The following is an 18,868-nucleotide window of genomic DNA, read 5'->3' on the forward strand; positions in this document are numbered from 1 at the left end:
GTCCATTTAGTGGACCAACTCTAAGATAAGCAATAGATCGAAGGTCCCACCAATCAACCATTTTTCTATGGTCAAGAGAAATTCAGAAGAATGGCCCAGGAAAGATTCAATCACTTGAATGGTTCGGAACAGCCCATTGCTGTGATTTCGACCGATAGCCTATCCATGAATTGGAAAATCAGCTGGCCGATTCAGATAGATCAAGATGTTGATCTATCTTATCAAATGGACTGATTACAGTTACAAGATGGTAATCGATATGCGTTGGCTCCAGCCTGTGGACAAAATCAAGTGAAACGAACGAAATGCTTACTCATGTTCAAGGATTTTCTCAGGGATCCTACGACCAGGCGTCTTGCAGATCTTCTGGAACTGCGTGTTTTTTAGTATCTCTACAACATCTGAATTCCTCCGGAGCTCGTCTCCTTCTTTCTCCCCTGAAGCCAAGTGACTGCAGACAAAGCAGAAGCTTGTTTGATACAAAGACATGCTCACAGATATACACCCCTGCAACCCAAAAACCATGCCTGTGTAAATATGAAGCAGAACTGGAGATTACGACAAATCCAACGGGTTTCTACAAATCCGATCATTGTTAAATGGCATTGATAATGTCATTTTGTTCAAAAGATGAACACTACCACACTGCCAAAACATCACTGTTGTGCACTTGATGCTTGTGTCTGGTGGTGATCAAGGCCATTAATTCAGTAGACCACCATGAAGATGAGCCATGTCCTAAAATAATATATATAGGGTCCACATTTAATGGGCATAATGCTCAAGAATTGGGTGCTCAGAGATGGCCTATAGCCAATTACATGGTGGTCCACCAGATGAATGGTCTTGATCATACATACCCAATCGCAATTCACAGATTACAACCAATGCATCCTCACCTTGTTTCCTAGATATCCCATGATCCCGCGTCCCACACAAGAGAGCCTCAAATGGCCAATGTGCTGAACAAGCTCTTTCCTCACCCAAATAGAAACAAAGATCCCCACCATCTGCTTGTTTGCTATTAGGCTATAACCTGACGGGTTAGTACTAGAGGCAGCCGATATATCTGACACCAAGAAATTATTTGAAAGTTCTTCATCCTCCGACGAAGAGGAGTCCTCCCTGCCATAAGCCTGCTGGCAGCTGAAGCAAGAGTCCTTGTACTTCTTCCCAACATCGGAAGGACAGTTGCACGTCCTGAGACGCCTCCCACGCTCTGTCCTGAAATTCTTGCTGACTGTTTTGAGAGAAGACTTCTGAAAGAACAGTAAGCTACTGGGGCTCTTCGTGTCTCTCAAAGAAACCAATGACTTCGTGCTGGAGGCTTGGGAGACAAAGGAGTACTCTGATGGGGTGCTTGGGCTGGGAGCAGCGTCTGCCCCTTGCGGTTTGTTAAGGGCCTGGTTGATTAGAGATAGCCATTTTGCTGCAGGCTCATTATCTTCTATAACCAGCACATTCCCCGCATTCAAAGGGACTATTTCTTGAAACCTGGTGTAGTTTACCAGAAATTCAATCAGCAGGAAAGTTCAGGTAAATTTCAAATTGAGGAATGCTGTTCTTTGTGGAGATTCAGATGAAGGCAGATAGAAGAGGAGATATAGATTCGGGCCATCCATTAGGTTGGGCTTGCTGTGAACATGACTCAGTCCAAAAGCCATGACAGTACACTTATCAGGCTGGCCACATTCATATGAGAAGAATGGATGATTAGAAAAGAGATGGCGATTGGTCCTTCCAATTTTCTGACCCACCTGATGAGTGAACAGGCCTGATTTCTTGGCCTGGGCATTTCAACAGTGGGTCCCACTTGCTGGATGACCTGGATCTTGAAGGTGTGCCACATTGGCACATTTATGGGGAATGTCCTCTTCTGTCTGATTTTCAGTTTTCTGAATCATCTTGATCTCTTACATGAACAGAAGAAACTGCATGAAACTGAAGAAAAATATGAAAACCCCCTGTAATTTATGGATGGATTTGAAGAGAAAAAAGGAACTGACAACAAAAATGCGGACAAAAAACCATGAACCATTAAGTGAATTTTAGAAATGAAAGAGAAAGGCTTCTTGATTTTCATGGGAATTTAAAGACAGGAATCTACAAATTTCTTGAAAACTAATAACTTCAACATAAAATAGGAAAAAAAAAAATCAGCAGAAAAACCAATGGAAAAATAAGAGATGCTCACCAATCCAATCCATCACATCGACAACAATGTTTAGACATGTTGTAAAAAAAAAAAAAAATCCTAGAAAACAACTCATACCCTAAAACATAAATATCTGATTGATCGTCTACACGAAGAAAATCATCAAGATTCAGCTCGTTGTCTGGTGGCTTCCCTCCTACATTCCATGTTGCCACAAATATCCTGAAGAAAGAAAACAACAAACAGTTCACAAACAGAAGGTAGCTACTATTTACACCCACCCTTCATTGATATGCATACACCAATTTTCTATTTTAGGAATTGAAATAGTACAAAATTGTGGAAATGAAACAATCATAGTGGGGGCACATATCAGCCAGGAGCAGACTACTCACACCAGCCTTGGTTGATTTGCATACAGACACTCGCATTTTTTTTTTTTTCAATTTTGGGAAATGAAACATTACAAATGTGTACTACTATTTCAACCCCCAAAACAGGAAATGAGCGTGGGGAAATCAATCATGGTGGGTGTACATATCAATTCCCAGACAAGAATTAGGAACAGAGCACAACACAAAAATCAAGATTAGAAAACCTGAAGTCTCGTCTGTCTGAGATGTCCGACATCTGAGACTGGAAGTTACTGAAATTCAGACTTCCAAGCCTTGAAGTAGACTCTGATTCTGCAACTAATATCAATAGAAGATAAAAGAATAAGAGGAAAATCTTGGATGGGATAAAGACAAATAGGAAGAAAAATCAATGAAATTAATGCATACCAGATAAACTTTTTCTGAAGGATGGTGGGGTAGCTGAAAAAGTCAGGGTTCTCTCAAATTCCACTGTTATTTCTTGCAAGAAAGAAATACTAGATATAAGAGGGAAAGCTTGGAAGAGGATAAAGAGACGAAGAAACTTCATCCAAATTCACCCCAAGTTTCTTGGGTGGGGTTATCAAATCCAGAAGTTGCTCAGGCTTTAGATACCATGTGTGTGGGATCCGCAGTTAGGCAATAGAAACTGTTGATATGATGGGCTGCACTGTCATCCCCCATCTCCAAAAAAGTCTTCAAGATTGGAAGACCCTATCCACCCAATCTTTGGCTCTTTCTTTTCCATTGAAACTGGTCCTATATTTTTTTTCTTAACCGTCCATCTCTAGGCAATCAATCTGATTTTTACTATCTTAAAAGGTGGAAGATTTTTGGGAGCATGGTCCATTCACTGCAGGCTCAACATCTCAATGGCCTAGATCACCAGACAACAGGCCCACACATAAGGAATTGAATCCTCAGTAAAATCCACATTTCCTGAGGCTCAACACTCCATAATTCCTCAAATAAAATACCATTCTTACATCCCAAGTTACAGCTTAAATGGATACCGAATTACCTAAGTTCAAAAAGCTATCTGCAATATTCTCCTTTGTTGTTTTCATTTACAATGGGTAGTTATTTTTCTACCTGTGTTGTCTTTTTCTTAGTTCGTTTCCTTGAATATGAAGTCTCAGCTAAAAGAAAAGGGCTGCAATAAATTGATATTGGGACCATCTTGGCAGCATTGACATAGATTTCTCTCGTAATTTGGACAATGCAAGTTTCGTTTTCTCATAAAGATAGTCCGTATGAGTTTGGTGAGTAGTTTTGTGCCGTCTGTTTTGACAGAGAAATTCGGCTGTCTCTATCTTTCATTGAAATACCTTATCCACCACTAAAAATCAATGCAATTTTTAAATTCTTGACTTAATCAAATCATTATGTAAACTTGCCCGAAAATTTTTCGAATGTTGGGTACTGATTCCCTTGGAAAACCAACATGAATTACGGATCTAGCAGAGGGGCATTTGGAAAATTGAGCACGTTCTTGAATTGAAGAGAAAAGGCAGTTTTGCAATCTGCAAGAGTCAGCTTGGTAATTTCTGCCAAATAAGGCATGCAGTAAATTTTTAAAAAAAAATTGGTAAAAGGATTTGAGAGATTTTGTTGGATTTAAAAGGTAAGGAGATGCTTATTACTTACCGGAAGAATCGAATGAATCTTCGTCGGTTTGGCTTATGGTCTTCTCTTTGGATGAAAATATTCTTGGAAGAAAAGACTGCAAGCATCATGTATAAAAAAATAATTAATTTAAAGAAAAAAAAAAAACCCAGTCTTTCAAAATGAAAATAAAAGAAGCAGACGAGATTCTTCTTCCACCAACCAAGAAATGTTCTAGAAAATTGGATTCTCAGGAATTAGAATCTAAGAAAAACAAAAGCCCTTTGAAGAATCTAACAAACAATAAAGGATATACCTTCCTGAAGGTCATCTCTAAAATCTCTATTCTCCTTCAATGGAGAATGAAAAGTCTAAACTTTAAGTACAATCTGACACCCCAAAACTTGAAACCTGTTATTCATGCATAAAATATTCAGAAGAAAAATTTTTAATGAAGAGATGGGAATTGGAGAACACCCAATTTGAACAAGTTGCTTTTAACCGGAAAATACGAGAAAAAAGAAAGGGTATTCATACTTCGACTTCAAAAGCATGAAGAAAAACTAGAAAAATACCTTTTTTTTTCCTATCATTCTTTCCCCTCACAAGAAAATGAGAAGATCAAAATAAGAAACTTCCAATACCATTAGCCAGATCAAACTTAACAAATCCTTTCAGTGCCTCCAGATTACAAGCCCTGCAACCACAAGGCATTAAGAGGGAAAAAAAAAAAACCATTAAAAAAGACCAAATAAAACCATAAATGCAATAGATTTCACAGACTTCACAGCATAGACAACAACTCAAACCAATTACATAAAGTAGGAAAATGATGTGTGTGTGTGTGTGTGTGTGTGTGTGTGTGTGTGTGTGTGTGTGTGTATTCATGAAAGAAAATCCAGTTCCAATTAGGAATGGTCCCCATTAAACCAAAATTACGCAAATATATATATATATATATATAAAATAAAAAAATAAAAAATAAAAAATCAATTAACCTAAACAAAAGGAAAATGAGAGAAGAAACGCAACAATATTTTCATGAAATATAGAATCGATGCCGTCAACCTTTATATGCATCCGAACTACAAACCATGTTTAATGCAGGCACTAAAATGAGAAAAACCAATCAACCCAAATTAACAAAAAATAATTAATTATAATTCCTCATGATAGACAAAAATCCAAATGGCATTACCTAATGAAAAGTAAGATAAGAGAAATAAAGCAGCAATATATCTTCTTTGGTGGATGAAATGTAGCAATATTTCATGGAATTTGAAGATAACAATCTTGAAATGCACCCAAACTACAGACCATGCAACCAAATGCATAAAGAAGGTAACTTATTAAACCAAATCAATAGAAAACTAGAACAAATAAGGATTCTCACTCAACATAGATAACTCGAATCCAGCCACCCAAATATAAGGAATCTGAGATACGAAAAGGCAACTATAATTTCATGAACGGCAATGCAATGCCATTAAACCTTGGAATCTATCTTAAATACGGACTGCAGAAACCATGGATAAAAAGGACAATAGCAATCAATGAACTCAACATAAAATCATAAAAAGATAACGATTTCTCACCATAGGCAACAACATCAATGCATTACCTAAACAAAATGAAAAAAGAGGAGAAAACAAAAAAGAAAAAAGAAGAAAAGAAAGAAAAAAAAAGGAAGAAAAAACGGAACCATATCTTCTTAAACTACATCCCAATTCCATCAAACCTTAAATGTAACCAAACTACAACCCAATCAAAGAAGAAAAAGAAAAACAACCAATCAACCCAAGAGAGAGGGAAAAAAATAAAAAAATAAATTGAAAATCAACATATACAACAACCAAGTCTAATAATCTAATCACATTGGAAAGAGAGAGAGAGAGAGAGAGAGAGAGAGAGAGAGAGAAGTAAAGGCAACTTAAAATCTTCATAAACTATCATCCAATCCCTTTCCCTTTCAAATGCATCCGAACTCCAGACCATGCACTCCATGCAATTCCTCAACATAGACAACAATTCCATATATTCTTATACTATAATCCAATGCCATCAACCTTCAATGCATCCAAAAACTACAATACCCATGCACGAAAATGAAAATAACCTTTCAAACACAAATCAACGAAAAAACAATAAAACAAATAAGATTCCTCATCAAAGACCACAACTCAAATCTTTTTTTCTTTTTTCTTTTTTCTTTTTTCTTTTTTTTTTTTTGAGAGAGAAAGAAAGTTAACAACCTAAATCAAAATACCCAAACTAAATGTGAATGAAACCTGGAAAAGTAAAAAAAAAAAAAAAACCTGTATTTTAGGAAAGGCTACAAAATTTTCATTAAAAATATTACCTAATCCAAAACTCCATACCCAGTAAGAAAATAAAGACAACCCAACAAACTCAAATCAACAACCACAATAAAATAAAATAAAATCGATTAACACCAATAAGATGAAACCCAAATCAAATTACCTAAATAAAATGAGAATGAAATATGAAAAAAGAGCAGCTATGCTTTCATAAAGTATCTTCCAATGCCAACAACTTTCAAATGCCACCAAAACTACATACCCATTTCATGAGAATGAAAACCACCCAACAAACCCAAATCAAGAAGAAAACTATAAAACCAATAAGATTCCTCATCAATGACAAAAACCCAAATCAAATTACCTTAGAAAATTGCAACCACATTTTGTGAACTACAGGACCATGCAATCCATGCATTTATAAAAGCAAGAAAACCCAAAACACCAAAATAAAAATAAAAATCAAATCCAATAAGATTTCTCGAGATGCATGATGACACATATACCAAAAACATTCAAAAAGGGGCTGAAAAACATTCGAGGTTTAGAACCTGGTGTTGTTCACTCGTTTGACTTGTCTCTCTCTCCCCTCAGCCTCCAAAACTCCCAAATTGCATTGGACTTAACAAAAGGAAAGAAGCTGGGAGTTCAAAAAAGGTGAATAGCTTGGAATGTTTGAGCTTTGAAGAAGCAGTCAACGAAGCTGTTGCGTTTTGGACTGTAGTTGGGAAATGGAATATATATCGTCGTGCTTTCTGCCTCTTTTCAAGAGTCTTAGGAAACGCCGTACTTCGTCTCTTTCTCCTTGTTTTCTTCCATGAGATGGGAAATGGGATATCCTCCCTCAAAAAATTTCAACTCTGACAAGTGGACCCCACCATCTTGCAATCCAGACAGTTGGTCCGTTGTTTTCCACCGTGGATAGGCTATTTCTAAAAAATCTCATTCATAGAACGGTCATAACGCTTTGAAATGTGGCCCACGGATGGACGGTTGAGAAGAAAATTATGAAAAACGGTCCACGTTCGTCTGGAAATGGTCCCCATATTGATAAGTGGAAGCTTTCTGGGAGACGCTCTAGTGACGGCAGTGGTCAGAATTTCAATGGTCTGGATTTTATAACCATATGTTTCCCACTTTTCAGAAGGAAGCCCCTCTATGGTTTCCAAATGTGGGGCCCACCTCTAAAATAACTCCTCTTCCTCTTAAAAGGGAAGACACATGGCGGGTAATCCCACAAGCGTGGTCCATGGCCCAGCTCCACATGCGCCACAACATATGTCCCTATCCTATCCGTCCATTAGGAACTAGATCGTGTGGCTACCCTTGTCCAAAAAAATTAAAATCAGGCCCGTCCAATCACCAGGTGGGCCACAATGTTCAAAACAAAGTTAGATCTTGGCCTGAAGGATATGCTCACTACCGTCGGATTTTCAGATTTTTACAAGTAGAGCCCACATTTCAATGGTACAGATTATTGTTACTTTTGGGTCCAACGTGGAACGAGTAGCAAGATAATTAGATGCATGAAAAAGGACATCCAAAAATAACAGTGGCCCACATGCAATGGAATGAAGGGCTAGGATCATCCTTCATGAGATATTAGGGGTTATCCATAACTAACGGTCTCGATCATTAAATCACGATCCCTACTTGTACGAACCAAAAACATAGTGTATTGTGCGTTTCCTTAGGTGGAAAGAATCATAAAATAATAAGTGAGCTTGCCCGAGTTTTCTATTACGTCTAATATGGTGGGGCCTACGTGATGGACGGATCGGATGTTCGTAAGATACACGAAGGTTACACATCTGTATGCGAATATATGGACTGAAATTTACACGCGCGAGGAACTAGAAAACTCCGGAGAACTTTTATTTATTTATTTTTAAGGCTGGCTCCCTTTCCCAATGCCCCACGGGCTTCCTCGGGAAATGCAAATAACAAAAGGAGATTTAAGATTTTGGGCAAATGATACGCGGACTTGACACTTATCCGTGCAGAGTACACGTGGCAGGATGATGTATCAATCAAGTCCGTTCATCTAGTGGGACCTACAATGGATGGCTTATATTTGAAAATTCACACCAATCGCACTTCTGATTGGGGCTATCAAAAGGGTTGAAAATGAAAATAATAAGGGATGATATTAATGGATGGGATTTTTTGATAGGTATGATTTTTTCAAATATAAACAATCAATGCTCGGTCCCAGCAGATGGACGGACCCGATTAGTAGAAATCCTTGCCATGTGTGCTTTGGACAGATGGTTCTACCATATTCCGGTTCAACCGTACAATGTCCTTGGACTATTGTACCGTCGTTGGTGCATTTGAGGATGGTGTCCTTAGATGAGAAGCAACCTTCCCTGTTTCGATGGTTTGGTCCAAAGGTAAGTCGTCCACTTCGTTGAAATGACTGTTTTGCCCCTGTCATTTCGAATAAAATAATGTTCGGATCCGTATGCGTCACTGCGTCAGGGGCAAAAGTGTCTTTTCGGAGTTTGTGGTCCATCCAACGAGAGGCCATCTCTCATGTTTCCATGGATTTTGTCTAAGCAAGCATGCTAGAAATGTGCAATGACCGTTTCGCCCCTGGGATTTTAGGGGCGTTGGGGCAATGGAAGGGGACCGAAAGCGTCATTTTTGAGAAAGTGGTCCTTGAGCGAAGAAGGGGTCTTACGGAAAGGAGCAGATTAGGTGCAGCCCCAGACTTACCAAACACGGTACGGCCCTGGAAGTGTGGCCCACCCTTGATGTATGTATTATATATCCACACCGTCCATCCATTTCTCCAACTCATTTTAGTGGATGGATTTTAAAATGAAGCAGATAAAACTCGCGGGTGGAACACATCATAGAAAAAAGTGGTGATTGACCATTAAAAAATTCTTGCGGGCCACAAAAGTTTTGGATCAAGCTGATATTTTATATTTCGCTTCTTCCATGTCTGTGTGACTAAATAAAAAGGTTGGATGGTAAATAAGAATTACGGTGGGCCATAGGAATTTTTTAATAGTGGGTGTTCAATCACCACTTTTTCCTATGGTATGGTCCACCTTAGATTTAGATCTGCTTCATTTATTTACTTACCCTAAGATGAGGTGGAAAAAAGGATGGACGGTTTGGATATACAATACAGACATCAAGGTGGGCCACACGGTCAGGGTCGCACCTAATCCACTCCCCTTGTGGAGTATGCTAACACTTCAGGCGGAGACTGAGTAAGCTCTAAGCCTCTGACCCGAGCCGGGTCTGTCAACTGGTCGAGGCTTCGTTCGGGTATGTCCGTACCCCGCCCTTTCCATCGGCGTCCCTCCAGTAACCAATGGCTAGTGGTCGTGCTCTGTGGGCCCCACCATGATTATGTATTTCATCCATGCCGCCCACCCACTCTTCCAGATCATTTTATGGCATGAGACCAAAAATGAGGTTGATCCAAATCTCAAATGGACCGCACGGTGTTGATTGAACGTCCACCATTAAAAACTTCTTGGGGCCACAAAATTTTTAGATCGAGCTGATATAATTTTTTTCCCTTCATCAAGGTCTGTATGACCTAATCAACAGGTTAGATGTCAAATAACCATTACATCGGGCCGTGGGAGGTTTTTAATGGTGGAAATTCAATCACTACTGTTTTCCCATATTATGATCCACCTGAGATTTAGATCTACCTCATTTTTGGGATCAACCCCTAAAATTTTCTTTCAAAATGGATGGACGGCGTGGATGAAACACATATATCATGGTGGGGTCCACACATCACCTACCACTAGCCACCTGGCTGGTGGCAGCGTCACAAGCCAAACCGCGTCCCATCCATCGGGTCCAGTCGGGTCCAGGTAAATATCAAGCTCTGGTACGTTAGATCCATGCGTACCAGTATGGCCCACCATGGTACGGCATAATCCGCCGATATCAGACCGAATCAGCCCATTAAAGGCTACACGGAACAACAGAGGGCCCCACATTGGTAATGACCGGTGTGATGTCTAATCCACCGTACAAGTGTTATAATCCTTGGTAGTTGGTAGTACAGGTGCCTTTTGAGCCGCAGACTGTAAAAGGAGCAGTAGGTCCCACGCTGTCAATGGTTTAATTTGAATGAATGCATATATAGCACGTGAATGATGCTTAAGTGCATGCTGATCAACAATCATATACCTACTTATAAAATGTCTAATAACTTAGAAGGAACTTGTATGCATTGATGCTTGAGTGCATGCCTACTAACCATCATACCTACCTAAAATGTCTGATAAGTTCTGTGCTACATACACATATGGAGTAAAAATAATTCAAATTATGTGCCGGTCTAGATATATAATGTGCTTACATTTTACTTATCACGGTCAAATCAAATAGTATAAAGATGTTATGTGACGGTCATCTTATACGTGGTGTATTTGAGCTTTAAAATGAATTATATACATATGTATGTATGAGATTTATGCCGGAGTTCTATTAAAAGTAAAGTTTTACAACGAAAAATTTATTAAGTATTAATTACTAGAGTTCCATCAAAAGCGATCTCTATAGACACAAGAGCCTAGTGACATAAGGACTCCAGGGACATGATCTCTTGTATATATGACTTAGTAGAATGGGTTATGTTTATGCAGAAAATCAAAATATTTTACGGGATCAACTTTCTAAATCCTTGACAATACAAAGATTAATGCATGGCCACCACCTGTCTAAGCCTATGAAAATAACACTCAAATAAAAGCTCCAGAATCTCGCACACATAACTAATCAATTTTTACAACGCAATACTACCTATTCTAATTTTAGTTTCTTAACTTAGATATTTTATTTCTGTTTAGTTATGCTGCAATACGTTTGGAATTTATACTTTAGTTTAGATCAACTACTGTCTAACACTATTATTGCGGTATACTTTAAGAGTATATTAAATATCCACGATGTTTGTCATCGGATCCCATCGATCACCATATTCTTACTTGGCATATCACACTAATCGTGTCTTGCGTACACAACTTGGTTGTTCTGTCCACGTAGGCAATCCATAGATACTATCTTTATTTTCTCTACTTAGTTTACTTTTCCTATGTTGATTTTACTTTTCATCATCCTTATTAATGAAACATGAAAATGCTATCACAGTCGAAAGAAAAAATCTTTAGCACAGGACAAAAAGATCTCATTTTAAAAGATTAACTCTCCCCTTTTAAATCGCCTTATGGTTATATCATTGGTGGTTGAATAGTCAAATCAACCTTCATAAGTTTCATCTTAATCCCGCTAGTTTGGTGCCTATAGTCAAAAGTGTTCGATCAATTCAAGATGAATACGACTTTGGCATACTTGACACTATTTCTAATCACACATGTTTAATTAAATTCGAATTGTTCATAACACATGTGGCCACTTGTTCGAATTAAGCAACAACATAATCAATAAAAAGTCACACTTTTTTTGACAATCTGACAATCAAATTAGTGGGCACTTGTTAGATGGTTGTAGATACAAACATCGAATGGTTTTATTTGAATAAACATGTGTCTATGAACTAGATGTTAGGTTTGCTGAACCAATCTCTTTTTCTTTTTTTTTTGGATTGTAGCTTGTGACAACAATTTCCATAATCTTGTGGGTTTAAGTTAATTTATGCCATGTAAATTTTCATGTGCAAGCGTACTAAGTGTCACATGCCGCTCGTGTTAAAAAAATTTAAAAAGGAAAAAAAAAAATCCTATATTATTTATTGGTCTATGCCATTGGGTGATTGAAACCCAATGACGCAGGGGGGGACGTGAGGTCAAGCACTGTCTTCCTCAAGAGGATAAATATTCTGAATCCACGAAACCTCTCTGGACTCCTTACAAAGACTTCTCGAATCCACGAGGAAAGAAAGCAGAAAATAAAAATAAATTCTAATAAATTCGAAATTGATTGATGAATAATTAAAAACAAGCTCACAACCCTTTAAATAAGGGTACTAAGTAATGGGAAAGAAATTAGAATCAAACTACAACTCAAACTCCTAGAATCCGCGACTTACTATAAATAGTAAACTTACTATTTATAGACGGTTGTGATGTCTACTAGTGCGTAAGGTTTTCGGCCAAAAATAGTAAGTGTCCTATTTGGCTTCACCAAATCGTTCTCCTAATTATTCGAAGCTCTTTTCATGTTGGGCGCAACTCGTAAAGCCCGACGGATGAAAAGTTATAATTAAACTAAAACTTACTATTTATAGTAAAAACGAAATTAAAACAGGGAAACGACCGTCGATCAAGGGGTTTTTCGCAATTCTGGACTACGCAACCCTGCATAGCTAGGTTGGTTGGCTAAAGTAGCTCGTTCTACCCCAAAATCATATATTTTACGTCAGATAACTCATTCTGGATTGCAAGATACGCCGGATCTAAGGTCCGATGGTCCGGATCACTTCTGTAGTCGACTAGGCCTTTTTTGATCCATATTTGCCATGAAACTGTCTGCGACCCGCTCTACATCACCCAATGACCTTGTCTTCAAACGAATCTGCTTCTAGGATTTAGATATGTTTAAATGGAGTCAAGTACCTTAAAACTATGATGGGATCAAATTTAGGGTTTAATTAAAATCTTTAAAAAAAAAAAAAAAAAATCTACTTTCAACCTGTTTTTATAATTCTCAACACCCAAGTTTACTTGTTGTCAGGCTAATTGCACTTTCCTTTGGCATGTAGAGCTTATTGAGAATCATAGTGACGAATCTCATTTGTAAGAACTTTTCAAGTGATTTTCAAATTTTGAGGTTCAACTTGAAATAATAATGAAAAAATACAAATAAAAAACTTTAAAAATTATTTATTATAAATTTATAAATAATTGTAAGTATTTAATTAATTAATCATATAATAAATTAAGGGTCATTTGGATGCTTATAAAATTCTTAAGTTTTAAAAGGATTACAGGTAATCATATTGCAAGGGCTATATGTATAAGCATTTGCTTATCAAGGCTTTACAAGCTATAAACAAATGAAAGCAGGCAAAAAATCATGTTTTATAATATAAGTAAAGTCTTTATAGTTAAAAAGACATTATCCATGACAACATACAATGGTTGATATACACTCATGACATGTAAAATCTACTATAATATGTATAATATATCCAATTTGTCCATCATATGCTTCCCTTAATGTTCTTTTATGGCTTTAAAAAAAAAAAAAAAAAAAAAAAAACACATTGATTAATTATCTAATGGGTCATATGAGAGGGATAAATGCAACATCCACCATTAAAAACTTTCAGACTGTATTTGGAGCCCATTATACTGGGCGGAGGACATCTAATCCATCCACTGCATGCATGCTTTAATACTTTCTTAGGGCTTCAATAAATCAAATCTTTTTTTTTTTTAATGTGATTTACCAATATTAGATAGATTTACCATCCCTAGCTCCATGTGATGTTAATACCCACTTCATTCATTATCAACACTTTATAAATTAGCCAAACACAATCTATTCACCTGATAACATATTACCACTTAAAAGTCAAACATAACAGTATGAAAACATTTTACACCTCAAATTCTTTTTAGGTATAAAGTGCGTACAGGCATTCAAACAGCCCAGAAAATAAAATTTTAAATAATTCAAGCATTAAAATCAAGATAATTTTAAAATAAAACTATGAAGAGTTAAAAAACTTGCGGTGTTTTGAGAATCTAAAAAAATTGCCACCACACTATTACTAATTTTTTCATAATAATATTACAACGTTTATCTAATAGATGGAAATTGTTACCTGCATCCCCCAGAAAATGATAAGTACTCCGTGTACTGGCCACATTTACTACTTGGGCATAAATCAAAGAAACGGATTGGCTACTCCCCCTGCCACCAACCAATGGCCGGTGGTCGGTGCTCTGTGGGCCCCACCATGATGTATGTGTTTCATATTCATGCCGTCCATCTATTTTTTTGGATCATTTTATGGCATGAGATAAAAAAAAATGAGATATATCCCACTCTTAAGTGGACCACATTACAGGAAACAATGTTGAATGAACTTTGACCATTAAAAACTTTTTAGGGGCCATAAAAGTTTTGGAGCAAGCTGAGCTTTTTTCTTTTTTGTCCCTTCATCTGGGTCTGTATGACCTAATCAATAGATTGGATGACAAATAAACAGTACAGTGGGCCTTAGGAGGATTTTAATAGTGGATATCCAATCGCTATTATTTTCCTGTGGTGTGGTCCACCTGAGATTTATATCCCTCTCATATATTGTATCAAGCCTAAAATGATCTGTAAAAATGGATGAACGGAATGGATGAAAAACACACATCATGGTGGGGCCCACAAAGCACCGACCACCACCCACTGGGCTGGTGGCGGGGGACGCGGATTTCCTGCGAAAGCCTTTCGCAGGAAGTTCCTGCGCTGGGAACGCAGATGGGGTCCACTTGGATGTTTGTTGGGAATCCACTCCGTCCATCCGTTTTGTGAGATAATTTTAGGAGATTATACCAAAATTGGATAGGATCCAATACTTAAGTGGTCCGTACTAAAAGAAAAAGTATTTAGGGAAATTCCTACCAAACACAAATATTATCATGATTCAAAACTTCTGTGGCCCCACGAATATTTCAACTGTGGACGTTTAATTATCACGTTTTCGGCGCACTTGAGCAGTGGATACGATTCATCTTTGGCCTGATGTACTAAAATGAACTCACAAAATAGATGGACGGTGAGGATTTCTCACAAACATCCAAGTGGACCCCATCTGCGTTCCCAGCGCAGGAACTTCCTGCGAAAGGCTTTCGCAGGAAATCCGCGTCCGGTGGCGGGTGAGAGTAGCCAATCCGTTTCCTAAAATCAAGGCCAGTTCTGACATGTCACAATCGATAATGGCCTGGTTTCAGGTTGATGCCTAGTCCATAAGAGAGTAAAGATGGCAAAGTTGGGTACCAGCTTGGCCATTTTATCACAAGTGGACCCAACCCCCAGATCTAGGAATCAGGCTCAAACCCGTGTAAAAGCTATGATAATTTCCAGTTTGGATGGACTTGATTCATTTCATTCTTTTTTCTTTCACTCGAGAAATGATCACATCCCATCTCTTTGCACGTCAACTCCACTTGCAGCCCCTTGAGAAATGATCACATCCAGCTCTTTGTACGTGATCTCCACTTGCAGCCCCTTATTTTCTTTTGGCGGAAGTGGACTGCGTGTATTAACGTCACCAAGTTCGGCGGGTCCCACCATGATATATGTATTATATCCACACTATCCATCCATTTGGTGGCGGAAGTGGACTGCGTGTATTAACGTCACCAAGTTCGGCGGGTCCCACCATGATATATGTATTATATCCACACTATCCATACATTTGGTGGGTCCCACGATGTATGTATTATATCCACACTGTCCATCCATTTGGCAAGATCATTGTAGGGTATGAACAGATAGATCCAAAGTTCAACTGGACCACACCTAGGGGTGTACACGAACCGAGCTAGCTCAGTTATCTCGCTGACTCGACTCGAAAAAGCTCTATTTGACTTGCTTCGAAGTTGAGCTCGAGCTTAGTCAAGCTGATTTTTTGAGCTCGAAAATGAGTTCGAACTGGCCCCAACTCGACTCGTCTCGGATCGAACCCAACTCCAATCGAACTCGGATTGAATCAATTTGGTGACTCAGTTACTTTGATATTGATGTTGCTCACCAAGTGTTTGATGAAATGACTCAATGAAGTGTAGTTGGTGGCAAGGAAAGTATGTCAATGAAAAAAGTAACTTTTTTTTTCTTGATTTTAATGTTACTTAGAAGGTGTTTGATAAAATACCTATAAAAGCACACATATGGTGAGATTTTAAAGGTGTCGTCCGTGCATTTGTGAAATTGCTGCACAAGTAAACTCGGCTCGAACTTGACTCAAACCGGCCCGAGCTACTGACCGGAAAGCAGTGGGGCCAATGATTCCCAACTCTGAAACTTTCCGGCCTTATTGAGTGTGTCTATATATATATATATATATTTATTTATTTATTTCCGATCCAACATGTTCATAGGTCACAAAAACCTGGATGAGTGGAAAAATAAATATGAAGTCCTCGCAAAAATTTCCAACGGTTCAATCCACACTGCCGTCTGTTATGTGGTTGACTTGAGTTTTGGATCTGCCTCAGTTTTAGGCTCTAGCCCTAAAACGATCTCAACCGGACAATTTAGATATAACACAGACATCAAGGTGGGGTCAACATGACTTGGTTACATCAACACACCACCAAAGTCGGTGGTATGTGTCACACCACACAATCCGCGCTTCCATTTTTTGCAACCTTGTCACAGGTGCAGGACATCCAACCCATGAAAATATGGTACCCGCCACGCATCAGGTGGGCCTCCAATACATTTGGTCAAACCGTTGTCCATTGATTTCATTCTAATGACTAGATCACTTGATTTCACACTAGATGATCTTCATGACATGGCCCACCTTTACACGGTTGGGATGTCCTGCACAATTTACACATTGATGGTAAAAACTAAGCTGAATGTGAAGTTCAGATACATCACGCTGCCGATGATCATTTATGTTTCTCACTAATACATCAGTCTATGCGAATCTTATGGAAATTAATAAACCAATATTTAAAAAAAAAAAAAAAAACCCTCGGTCAGAGTGGGATGGATAGAAATTACTTTCAAATTGCATACAGGGCATAGAAGTAATTCAAATTTAACTGTCCAAATTATGGGTCCTAGGTTAGATGTATCATAGACCAAAAATCACTACTCGTTGACATTTATTGGAAGGTTGAAAATGGAAAATATCAGATGACCCATTTTCAACAAACATGTGTCAACCAATCAAAGGCCAGGATTTTTCAACTACTTTGATTTTGGGACCATGACTTAGCAGAGTGGTTTCCACAATTTAGTAGGCTATAAGTCGTTTGCCAGTGTCACCTAACTATGTAGAAAAAAAGGGTACATCACCTACCAAAGAGCATTGAATTGGAGAAAGAAAAAGGGAAATGATTGTGTGTCCAACAAGAGACAGTACGGGCATATCTCCCACCGTCCCATGCCGGTTTGAAATCTGAGTATTAATGTCAAAATGAACAAATGCTCAAAGATTCCTTTCAGATGTACTTATTTTACAAAGGATGTGTACCGACTGCCGGCACTCTTATGGCGTGTTTGGCCCGACCGATCCCATGGGATTTGGTGGGATGGGATCAATTTTAAGGTAATGATGATGGTGTCAGTGGATTGTCTCATGATCCATGGGATTGCTTATATCCCTCGGAAGTTCACCGGGTCTGTTTGGCACGCCCCGCTTATCCTGGGATTTTACTGTCCAATCCATTCAACCAAGGGATAGGATCACTGTTAAGGTAACGATGGTGATGTCAGTGGATTGTCAGTGGATTGTCTTAAGATCCATGGGATTGCTCATATCCCTGGACAAGTGCACCGGATCTGTTTGGCTCGTCATTCCGATCCCAGGATATTGCCGGTCCCATCCCTCCTAATCCCACCTAATCCCACATCCAGCGCCCGGCCAAACACGCCCTAGGGTGCACTGAATTTGGGTGTGGATCGGGTGCTACCCACCGAAGAGATTTTTTCCCATGTGTATCTCACCTTCCACCCATCAGTTTTCCAGAGCCACCCAAACTTTACCCGTGTTGGGGGACCAAAATACCCTTCCAACTCTGCAGTCCAACCTGGTCGACCCCCATCTTGCTGCCCATCCAACCCAAAATGGATTAGCTACTCCCCCACCACCATCCAATGGCTGGTGGTCGATGCTATGTGGGCCCTACCATGATGTATGTGTTTCATCCATGTTGTCCATCTATTTTTCTAGATCATTTTATGGTATGAGATGAAAAAATGAGGTATGCCAATCTCAAGTGGACCACATTACAAGAAACAATATTTAATGAAAGTTGACCATTAAAAACTTTTTGGGGCTCATAAAAGTTTTGGATTAAGCTACTCTTTGTTTTTTCCCTTCATCTGGATTTGCATGAACTAATCAATAGATTGAGTGAAAAATAAACAGTATAGTGGGCCTTAGGAGGATTTTAATGGTGTATATCCCATTACTATTGTTTTCCTATAGTGTGGTCCATGTGAGATTTATATCTCTCTCTTTTTTTGGATCAAGCTCTAAAATGGTCCGTAAAAATGGATGAACGGAATGGATAAAAGATATACATCATGGTGAGGGCCGCAAAACCTAACATGAAATTGAGTGAGCCTAACATGAAATTGAGCGACTCTAATATAAAATTTAGTGAGCTTTAAATGAATTTGAGTAAATTTCATATGAAATTGATTGAGCCTAACATTAAATTGAGCAAGTTCCAAATGAAATTGAGTGAGCTTCAAATGAAATTGAGTGAGCCTAATATGAAATTGCCTAATAACTC

At 38.4% G+C, this 18,868-nt stretch overlaps 1 protein-coding gene across 6 annotated transcripts in view; it reads right to left on the reverse strand.

The window, feature by feature from the left end:
• LOC131227389 (type I inositol polyphosphate 5-phosphatase 10-like) overlaps positions 1–18,868 on the reverse strand; it is a 33,258-nt gene that overhangs the window by 3,636 nt on the left and 10,754 nt on the right. The window contains exons 1-9 of one of the 6 annotated variants that reach the window (XM_058223181.1): positions 7,004–7,259; positions 4,710–4,831; positions 4,451–4,545; positions 4,177–4,252; positions 2,938–3,009; positions 2,754–2,847; positions 2,273–2,377; positions 900–1,494; positions 314–507 (exon numbers count right to left, since the gene is read on the reverse strand). In XM_058223181.1, the coding sequence (XP_058079164.1) occupies positions 314–507; positions 900–1,494; positions 2,273–2,377; positions 2,754–2,847; positions 2,938–3,009; positions 4,177–4,252; positions 4,451–4,465 (1,151 nt within the window). In that variant the 5' untranslated portion in view covers positions 4,466–4,545; positions 4,710–4,831; positions 7,004–7,259. Of the gene's footprint in view, positions 1–313; positions 508–899; positions 1,495–2,272; positions 2,378–2,753; positions 2,848–2,937; positions 4,077–4,176; positions 4,255–4,450; positions 4,546–4,709; positions 4,832–7,003; positions 7,260–18,868 lie in introns of those variants that run through there. The other 5 variants (XM_058223184.1, XM_058223183.1, XM_058223182.1 and 2 more) reach the window with 5 other exon arrangements.

The sequence above is a fragment of the Magnolia sinica genome, chromosome 15 (assembly GCF_029962835.1).
Source record: "Magnolia sinica isolate HGM2019 chromosome 15, MsV1, whole genome shotgun sequence".
Classification (NCBI taxonomy): Eukaryota; Viridiplantae; Streptophyta; class Magnoliopsida; order Magnoliales; family Magnoliaceae; genus Magnolia; species Magnolia sinica.